At 31.4% G+C, this 11,280-nt stretch overlaps 1 protein-coding gene across 1 annotated transcript; it reads left to right on the top strand.

The window, feature by feature from the left end:
* The first annotated feature begins 3,728 nt into the window (after nt 1–3,728).
* LOC145044427 (uncharacterized) lies at nt 3,729–9,832 on the top strand. Its single transcript, XM_078993199.1, has 6 exons — nt 3,729–4,061; nt 8,347–8,520; nt 8,624–8,785; nt 8,867–9,073; nt 9,172–9,297; nt 9,435–9,832. The coding sequence occupies exons 1-6, from the start codon at nt 3,801–3,803 to the stop codon at nt 9,585–9,587; spliced, it is 1,083 nt and encodes a 360-aa protein (XP_078849325.1). The 5' UTR covers nt 3,729–3,800; the 3' UTR covers nt 9,588–9,832.
* The last annotated feature ends 1,448 nt before the right edge of the window (nt 9,833–11,280 follow it).

The following is an 11,280-nucleotide window of genomic DNA, read 5'->3' as shown; positions in this document are numbered from 1 at the left end:
GCTACGTAATAAAGAAGTAGAATTGGTGTTTGTCAAGTGGAAACACCATAAAGGCCTAAACTATACTTGGGAGAATAAGAATGAGATAAAAGCAAAATATCCCCATTTATTTTAATCGATGTAATTTTGGGGACGAAATCCTCAAAAGGAGGAGGTATTTGTAACATACACGTTTTGAAATCATGTTTTGTAATAAATAAAATTGTGAAATACTATGAGAAATTGAGTGTTGAGTTCTAACAGATAGTTTTTACTAGAAATGAAGTAAAACTATGTTTAGAATCACTCCTAAAATATTGGAAGTCTTAAGAAATTCCAATTAAAAGCCAAATAGTGAAATATAGTGAAAATATAAAATTTGAAATAAGTAAAATTTTATTATTGAAAGTTGTAGATAATCTCGTTAGAAATATTTAGGCGAAAACCTTGTCGAAATCCGAGTTATAACGAAGAAGTTATGACCAATCGAAGATTCGCGATAAAACTGGCACGACGTCGAATGACGTAAAAAGTGAATTTTTGATGAACTACTTTTTAGCCTTAGTGATCTAAATGAAATTAGTAGTATTCGTTAAACCGAGAAGTTCGATAAAAAGAACACCAAAATCTGACTTCGTATGACGAAGTTATGATTTTTCTAAGTTTCGGATTAGCAGTAGACAGCTAAAAACTCGAATTTTAGATCGAGCGATATTTAGCCGATACAACCTAAACGAGAATTGAAGATCTCGTCATTTATAGTACAACGGTAAAAAGTTTGACGAAAACGAACATCGGATGAAGAAGTTACGAATTTTTAACGGATTTTCCTATCCCGGTCTGTTAAAGATATAATAATAAAAATAAATTCAAAATTTTCCAATGAAGTGTAAATGAAAGTTGTATAGTATATTCTCACCTACGCGTGCATATAAAGAACATTAAAAACGGAGTCCGTACGCAAAAGTTATGAATTTTTGAAGTTATTAAATAAAAACAAACGAAAAATCAAAATCTTATCCGAGGCCGTACGCCCCGCGTACATGAGGTTACGCCCACGTATCCGGTCCGGAGTTAGCCACGTAGTGCGCCTTCGCATGGTTGCCACATAGAAGCCACGTCTGAGACCCGGTAACCGAGCATGCGACACCTCACGTACGCCCAGCATACCGAGGATCTACGCCCCGCGTAGTAAGGTGTTTCACACCCTATATAAGGGATGCGAAGGTCTCTGGAAATGTTTGCTCATATTCACTCTTTTACACCCTCTACTCCCATTTTTAGCCACTTTTAACCCCCAAAAGTCCCGTTATCATCCCCGACATCTGAAGCAAGCCCCGACGCCCCGAAGTTCCTGAGAAAATCTTATTTTCAAGTCGAAACTATGCCCGAGTAAAGTCCGGTTTTCAATTAAAAACCCCGGTTTCACCCTAGAAAGTCATCTTTGGAGCCGAAGTGCTGCCCAAATTATTATTTTAACCCCGGTTATTTCAAGGTGAGTTCAATATATAGGAACAATTGTATGTTATATGTTATCTGTGCTATGTGCTTTTCAGTGTTATTATTCCGTGTTATTTTATTCGTTATTTTTATAGCAAAAGTAATACCTTTGATCATGTGATCAGTGAAAGGACTTAGATTCATATTGGTACTGGTACGTAGCCTCTGATCATGTAGAGTATGTCTCCGTAAGAGAATGACTTCTATTCTATGGCATTGGCAAATGGTTAGACAGGACTATAAGCCTGAAATCTAACAAGATGTTAATCAGAAATCTTATGTCTTCTGTGCCATTTGGGCCGAAGCTTTATTGATGTTTATCAAGTATGAAAATTGTTATGTCTCATTGATTGTATATCTTTGAATCAAGTCATTGATTGATATGAAAAGCTTATCACATGAATTCACATATGCCTTTGTTGCTCCTTGATTCTCTTTGCTTCTGCCATATTGAAGTATATATATGACATAACATTATATTGTATCTATTATTGAACTCACTAAGCGTCATCGCTTTCCCTATCAATGTTTAACAATTGCAGGTGATAAATAACCAGTATAATCATATATTGTTGAAAGAATTAGAATAGTTTGTAATAATACTTTTGTACTTCAGTTTATGTTTGTATAAATTACAATATCCTGGGTACTTATATAATATATAACACTTTGTAATAGTCGGTTTGTATCCAATAGTTTGTAACCTCTTTATCAATGTAAAATATTGCTTTTATGAATATGCAAGTAGCATGTTTTGGAGTAATAATATTGTGAAGTATGAAAGTTTGAGATTTTCAAAAATACAAAAGTTGGGATCTTTCACTATAAATATACCATGAATGTTAGAGTTAGAAAAGAACTTTGTCACTTGTATTTTCTTTCTAAAAACTTATCTGTATTCGAAAGCATAAATGAGCCAATAAAATTATATTTAGATCATGTGTTCTTAATTAATGCTTTTATAATCTGATCTTGTAATTCTTAGTTGATTCAAACGACACTTCAATTTTTAAATTTATTGTATAAAAAAGTATAAAAATATGCAAGACAAATATATAAGAATGGTTAATAAATAGAATGAATATTTCAATAAATCTATATAAATAAAAAATATATATATTTGAATTATTATTTTTTATATAAAACTGTTGTAAGAACGAGAGATGAATATTTGCATTACGTTTATATTCTATACATATTGCATATATTTCAAGGTTAATCATTTAGGATTTTTATGTCTATTTTTTTTACACTTTGTGGGTTCGCAAACTCAATGTATGTTTATTAGGTGTGACACGGTAACTACTGACTAGGTAATTGAGAATTAGGGGACGTGGGAGGGAAGTGATGATTGGAATGAAGCCCAAACATTTTTGGTTAGGTTGTGTGATATTTATAACTAATAACATTATAACTAGTAACATTACCAGTGATTAGATTTAACCTTATTTTCTTTTGGTATAAATAGTAGAGCAAACTTTTGTTGGAAATCTCAAAATTCCTATGACATTTCAAAAAATATATATATATATATATATATATATATATAAAAAAAAAAAAGAGGAAAAATAAATGAAAAAAAAAAAAAAATACGTGGCGTTTGATTATATATTTGTGGAGGTAGAAAATCATGAAAAGGAATTTCAAAATATAAATTTTCATACTAAATGGTCATTTAAGATTTACTTGAAATTTATGTTGTTCTAAGATATAAATCGTCCAAAAATGAGTATTTAGTAAATATTAAGCCCTATAAAGAAAAATTAACATGTTTTTTAATCTGAATTCTCATTTCTCAAACGCCTAAATCCTAAAAAATAAAAAACAAAATCAAACAATTTTAAATAATTATTACGAACCACATTTCGGACCATATAATCCACACACTTGAAATCATCTCATACGATACTTTTTGCCATAGTGTCCCTTTTCACCCAACGTGTCCTCCATTCATTTCGAACCACGTGTCCCATGTTGCTAATGGCATGAAAGACATGTATTACCGTTTTTTTTTTTTTTTTTTTTTTTTTTTTTTTTTTAATTTTTAATTTTTAATTTTTTATTTTTTATTTTTACTTTTTTTACGTAACGTGATGGAGTTTAGTATTTTTCACATGCGTATATTCACAAATCCATGAAAGTACGTATACTATCAACATAAAAGTAAATGTGTGGCCTACTGGCCTATCTCTATAATAGAATTCCCCACCACCATTAAAAAAATCTTCACCTCTACACCATAAATGCATGCTTGTAGTCGAGCACTTGTTCCTCAACTTTCTATTGAAAAGAGAACATCACAACAGTGATTAATTAGTGAAATGGAGCTACCTCTGATCGATTTGGCGCCATATGTGGACGTAGTGACCGGAAAATTTAGCTGCGACGAGCTCCTACATCCAGAACTGAAGAAGGTGTGTTCAGAGGTTAGTCGGAGCTTGAGAGAAACGGGAGCTTTGCTCATTAGAGACCCGAGATGCCCAAATGAAGATAATGATCGGTTTATTGATATGATGGAGAAGTACTTCGAACAGCCGGAAGAAGTTAAGCGTCTTCAAGAGCGTCCTCACCAGCATTATCAGGTCACCATCATACTCATATATAACATAATCTATTAGATTGGATTGAGGTTCTCTTAGATGCATTTTACAACAGTAGAAGTACCTCCTAACGTGTAAAAAACTGTAGCTATGCATCTAAAACGGGTCGGATCATTACGTCACATAGATTTGCTATCTTTATAATATTGTGATGAACAAAAAATTTAAATATAATAGTTAATGGTAGAAAAAAATACATATATTAAATTTAAAGATAAACAGTTTAACAAAAATAGATATAATATAAATCTTTAAAGGGATTATAATTCTTTTTTAAAATAAATATGTGTTTACAAACATATACATGATAAGTGCACTCGACTTCTAACAACCATTAAAGTTTATAAATAATATTAATTGTTATGTATGTATACCTTTTTAAAGTTTATATAGGTAGAAGTTTATTTAAGATGGTGTTAGTTTTGTGAAATATGGGGCGCGATTCTAATCATTCATCTAGGAGATAAAAAAAATAAAAAATAAAAGTATAAAATGCAAAATAAAAGAAAAAAAATCCAAAAATTCTTTTTTTTTAAATATTATTTTCGTTATTTAATTTATCAAAAAAATTCAAACAAAAAAAATCTCCGTTTTTTTAGAAATATAAATGAAAATTTCAATATAATATTACATATAAATAATCAAATTGAATCTTTAGATTATTAGAATATTATAATAGTGTATTAGATATGTTAAAATATTTTAATATAATATACTTGAAATTTTGAATTTATAAAAATATTTTAATATTCTATTAGATTTTATTTAGTATTTATAGTATAATATTGGATTAGAATATTCTAACATTTTAAAAATTCGATTAGAATATTTATAGTATAATATTATATTAGAATATTTTATGTATATATTTTGAAAAAATAATAAATTTTTTTGATAAAAAGATAACGAAAATATTTTTTAAAACCTTTTTTTTTAAATTTTCATTTATTTTGCATTTTAAAAATATTATTTTTATCTACAAAATAAATTATTATGATTGCATCTTATGTCTCATAAAATAATGATGGTTTCATATAAACCTAACTCTTTTATATATATATATATATATATATATATATATATATATATAGTCCCCAGTAAGTTTAAATGACCAAATTACCTTACATAATACTACAAATCATTTTTTTAATTTTTTATTTCCCTTATATTTGTTTTGAAAACCCATTTAATTATTACATACACCCTCATTCAACAACAGACCTTTTCTCGTTTCCCTCAGTGTCACCTGTTCTTCTCCTTCCCCTGTTCCGTCCTTCTTCGCCACCGATGCCACCCACGACCCCTTGTCAACCCAACCATCATCGGAAACCCTTCATTCACATTAAAATTTCTTACTAATCATAGTTTCACCCTATCATCCCTTTCTACCTCCTTCCACACCCCCTATGGCCATTGAATAACCATAAGAATTGAACGACACCCACTACCAAACACCCCACAAGAATCAAAATCTAGAACCCACAAATCAAAATTACTTCAAAATTGCTTGCCATGCATCACAAAAATCTTAAAGTTAGACACATTTCAGGGTATTGGATTAGAAATCTGATAGTAATCAATCACCATGAACGGAACAGAACCCACAAATCAGATAAATTGCAATTCTGCGATGTTTTGGCATTTACAAAAGCTTCCGAAAGCTTTGGTTTGCTCTTCAGGTCACCGTTTTTCAGATAAACACCCAGATTTGATGTTGGAGAAAACCTAAATCGAACGAAAAAGAATGAGGACGCTTGTGAAGGGGCTCATAGGGGAGTAGGTTCTGTCATTCGTTGGCAACTTCAGCAAGGCGGTTATAGCGACAGACATATAGGTTTCACAGGAGGGCTCACTGCTGGTGACTAGATGATAATGGAGTGGAAAGATACGGGATCAAGATAGGAAAAGGTGGGGGTTTGGCTCTGTTTACGAGTAGCGGGTGTGGTGGGGAGGATATACAACTTTCAGGTCCATTAATGGTGGAGTTTCTTGAAATTGATATCAAAGAAAGAATAACATCCAGGGAAAAAAAGGGTAAGGAGGTTAATGGTTCATGGGAAGTGTGAAGGAATCGGTGGGTATATGGGACCACAACTATTAATTTTTTTTTTTAATAATTTAATAACAAACAAAAATAATAAAAATAATAAATAAGGGCAGATTGGTCATTTTAAGTTGATAGAGACCAACACACAATAAAATTGGAACTTAGGGATGATCCGAGTTAAAAATAAAAATTAGCGACCAAACACGTAATTTAATTCAAACCATAGGGACAATCCGTGTAATTTACTCTAAATATTATTTTGAAATATATACAAAACTAAAAAACGTTAAAAGAAGTTTAATTTTTTTTTTTTTTAAATTTAACAAAAAATTTGTATATATTTTGAAATTAATATTCAAAAATATAAATCCTCAAAAAAAAATAACTTTTGATATATATATATATATATATATATATATATATATATATATATATATATATATATATATATATATGTGTGTGTGTGAAAATGCTTATTTTAAATAAAATATCCATTTGAAACTATTTATTTTTTTTCAAATTATTTTTATGAAATGCATTAGTATAACCAAATTATTATTATTATTATTTTTTTTTGAAAAATGTTGTTTAAAAGAAAGTTTTCATTTTAAAATGGATCTTAGCATTTGTTAAAGTTCGTATTTAAACTTCAATATATATATATATATATATATATATATATATATATATATATATATATATATATATATATATATATATATATATATATATATATATATATATATATATATATATATATATATATATATATATATATATATATATCGTTTTTGAATTTTCCGAGGGTTATTTGTTTGTAGAAAATCATTAGTGGTTGTTTGGTTTCTCTTTTTTAGAGGTAAAAGTTCTTTTTAGAAAAATTATAAAAAATCAGGTTTTTCTAGTTTTTTCAAAAAATCAGTTTTCTTTCTATTTAAAATCCAAAAGTAGTTTTTAAATTGTTTCTACCAAACATCTTTTACCTTTTATCTTTTCAAAAAATGACTTTTGCCTCTCAAAAAAACAAACCAAACAACACCCCCTAAGCTTTTTGTTTATGAACTTGGTTGAAATCTGAATTTCGTTGGAGGAGACACTGGCTGAAATAGAAGGACATAATTTTTATGGCGGTTTTCATCAGGTAGTTATGATGGTCCTAGAATCAATGTCTCGTGCCATCATCATGATCGGTGGTTCCGACAACCATTTGCAATTTACTTCAAATTGTTAGGCAAACTGAAGTAGAAAGGTGGAACAATTAGACAAACTACTTCAAATTATAAGGATCATTCGTATAATTTACCCGGAAACGTGTAAATAGCAATATGGATGTGTTGGTTCCAATAAGTTTTTCAATATATATATATATATATATATATATATATATATATATATATATATATATATATATATATATATATATATATCTTTATTATCTTATAAAAAAAATCTAATTATTTCTAAAAATAGATTGATTATAATAATAATATTTTTTTAAGACGTCCAAATAATAAAGCTGATAGTACAAGTAACAATTAATAAAATAATATTAAATTTTAACCACATTTTGATTTCAAAAATTTATCATCAAATCTCCTTATATTTTTCAGCAATTTGATATGGTTCCCTAAAATCCTGAATTCATTCAAATTTTGAACCCTTTTAGATATTCTTAAATTTAGCATGTTGATTCAAATATCCCTCCAATCGCATATACTTCTTTGTTCCCTCGTCTGCTATAAAGCCCACCGTTCAGGAACAAAAAATGACTTCATCTCCCAAATAACACCATAGTTTGATTATTTTGTCATCGATATGTACTTTCTTTTGTAACATAACATTTTTGTAGAGGAAACATATCACCGAAAGAATTTACACGCCCCGCGGCTTTGCGCGGGTACACTGCTAGTATATATATATATATATATATATATATATATATATATATATATATATATATATATATATATATATATATATATATATATATATATTCCATCAAATATTATGTCTTTTTATTCTTTTAAACATGTTCTCTCTTATCACCAATGATAAATTCTAATTTGCTTTTGTCAAGATAATAGAATTATGAGGTGAAACTTGTTAGTTAAGAGTGAATTATGATCAAAGAGCAATGGCTTCGACTGTTTTAAACCTGTAGTTTACCATAAAATTTAATTTGAAAATCCAATTAAATTGTAAATCTATTTCATGGATCAGGTTGGTTCGACACCAGGGGGAGTCGAAATTCCCCGGAGTTTGGTTGATATGGAAATGCAAAAGAACCTGAGAGCACTACCCAAAGATCGTCGACCTATAATTCCAACTGGCCCTGACCTTAAGTCCCGATACATGTGGAGGGTTGGCCCTCGGCCATCCAATACTCGTTTCAAGGTTCAGTCTATAGCTCTTTTTGTTTTCGTATCCTTAATTAGCTATAGATTATACATTGTCGTTCATGGGTATTAATTATATATTATCTCATGCATGCATGTAGGAATTGAACTCTGCGCCAGTCCTACCTGAAGGCTTCCCCGAGTGGAAACAGATCATGGATTCATGGGGATTTAAAATGATATCGACAGTAGAGGCTGTTGCTGAAATGGCTGCAATAGGATTTGACCTACCAAAGGATTCATTCACTAATCTAATGAAGCTCGTAAGTCAGTTTATTTATCCTTTTCTTATACAGAGATGTATAAATGATATATTAATTTAAATTTGGATGATTGCATTTCAGGGTCCACATCTTCTTGCTCCAACAGGAAGTGATCTTGGACGTCATGGCGAAGAGGGAACAGTGTTTGCTGCATATCATTACGACATCAACTTTCTAACGATTCATTACAAGAGTAAGTTCCCCGGTCTATTTATTTGGCTAAGGAACGGGGAGAGAGTTGAAGTGAATGTTCCAGACGGGTGTCTTCTTATTCAAGCTGGAAAACAGGTAATATATAGCTATATATCAAACAAGAAGATGCATGTTATATGATAAGTCCATGCTAACCCAAATTGTATTACTCCCACTATTATCTATATATATAGTTGGAATGGATGACTGCTGGTGACTGTAAGGCCGGTATGCATGAAGTTGTGGTGACTCAAAAAACAATCGATGCAATTAATGCAGCAAAACGAGAAAATCGATGCCTCTGGAGGGTATCCTCAACAGTGAGTAATTAATTAACATCGCTTTTTAATTAGCGACCCACCCATGCATTTACACTTTTGAAATTTTTTGATATCATATGGAACAAATATATCGCAATCAATCTGATTACTTGTCACTTGTGAATTTTTTTTGTTAGCTATTTTCCAATGTAGCATCTGATGCTGTACTGAAGCCGTTGGGTCATTTTGCAAAATCTCCAACTGCTGATAAGTATCCGGCCATGTATGCTGGAGAATATTTTGAGAAGGAGCTTGCTGTGATTAATCTTAAAGGAAAGGACGGGGCGTAAGGGAAAGAACGGGGCATATATAATTGCAGAAGACTTTTGGTGTCTATAAGATGGTGTGGTGAATAAACCAAAATTACAATTGAAGGACATTTGTGTTTGTTTGGCCTCAAGTTTGGTGTATTAATTAATTGTTGTGTAATGAAGGATTGTAAACATATCTATGTTAAAGCGTGCTTTGTATGTGTATAAGTTACGAATATGTACTTATAGTATGAATAAAATCCTTTTTGTCTGTGTACGACATATATATGAGTGCAACAAGTATTTCCTTGATCAAGCTCGAGAAAGACATTGGCCATCAGCACTATAAGAAAGGCGGGCATTAGCAGTGATAGCCACAATTAGCGGCGACATGTAATTGACGCGTACATGTCGCAGTTAATGGTGTTGTCGTTGTTAAAGGCGTTGCTGCAAATGCCTGCACAATGTTGATACACGTCAAATGATCTCTGTCCGTTCGATCTGCATTTAATCTAACTGTTGGAAAAAAGTAAAAAACAGACACTGAATTTTTCCTCCAGGGTGTCGCCGCTAATACCGATTAGTCGCCGATTTGTCATCGCTAATAATCAAGATCACATTTTTATGCGTAAATGCTCCAAAACTTCTGAAAAAACAACTTATATGTATTACAATAATCCATACTCATAATACCAAGCTTATGGGACCAAAAGAACACCATTTAATGACAAACAATATCTAATCAACTCTTAATCAAGTTCAAGTCTTTTTACCTTAAGATGATGCCAACATATGATGTGATTCAAGATTCAAGGTGTTCCATTCCTCTAAGATGATCTTCTCCTCTTCCACTCTCCTTCAAGGTTACCAAAACACATACAAAATTCTCAAGAATGCTCTAAGATGGATTAGGGTTTACTTGGGGACGAAATGAGGCTGGAGGCTATTGAGGGGAAGAAGACTTGGGATTTAAGAATGCTTAAATAGGGTCCAAAACCTAAAAATTGGGTTTTAGTCCAGACTAAGAACGCATAGCGTTCATGATGGACACATAGCGTCTAGAACACTATTTGTTCATAATGGATGCATTGTGTCCTTCTGAACATGCGTTTTCTTCAAATACTACAAGGGACCCATTTTGCCAACATTTCTCAATAAAGGGTATAAATGGAATACCTGGAAGTCAAGATGTTACAATTCTCCCTCACTAGAACTCGACTTCGTCCTCGAAGTCCGTTGTTGTGAACAAGTCAAGGCAATGCTCCCACATCTTTGATTCAGGTTCCCACATCCATTCAGAACCTTTCCGATGTTGCCACTGAACTTTTACCAAAGACACCACCTTGTTGCACAAGGCCTTCGTATTTTAAACCAAAATCGCCACAGGTCTCTCCACATAATTCAGGCGATCATCAACTTGAATATCCTCTAAATGAACAACTGTTGAATTATCAACCACACACTTCCGAAGCAGAGAAATATGGAAGGTGTTGTGAATATGACTGAGCTCCTTAGGCAATTCTAAACTTTAGGCTACCTTGACAACCTTACTAATCACCTGAAATGGACCAATATATTGTGTCCCCAACTTGACTCTCTTCCTTAAGCGTATTACACCCTTCCAGGGTGATGCCTTCAGAAAAACAATGTAGCCAGCCCGGAACTCCAACTCAAATCGATGCTTATCGGCGTAACTCTTTTTCCCACTCTAACCTGTCTGCTATCTCTATCT

The sequence above is a fragment of the Lactuca saligna genome, chromosome 1 (genome assembly GCF_052625555.1).
Source record: "Lactuca saligna cultivar CGN05327 chromosome 1, ASM5262555v1, whole genome shotgun sequence".
NCBI classification, from domain to species: domain Eukaryota; kingdom Viridiplantae; phylum Streptophyta; class Magnoliopsida; order Asterales; family Asteraceae; genus Lactuca; species Lactuca saligna.
The sequence above is the reverse complement of the archived record's forward strand: the minus strand, read 5'-3'. Positions and strand labels throughout refer to the sequence as shown.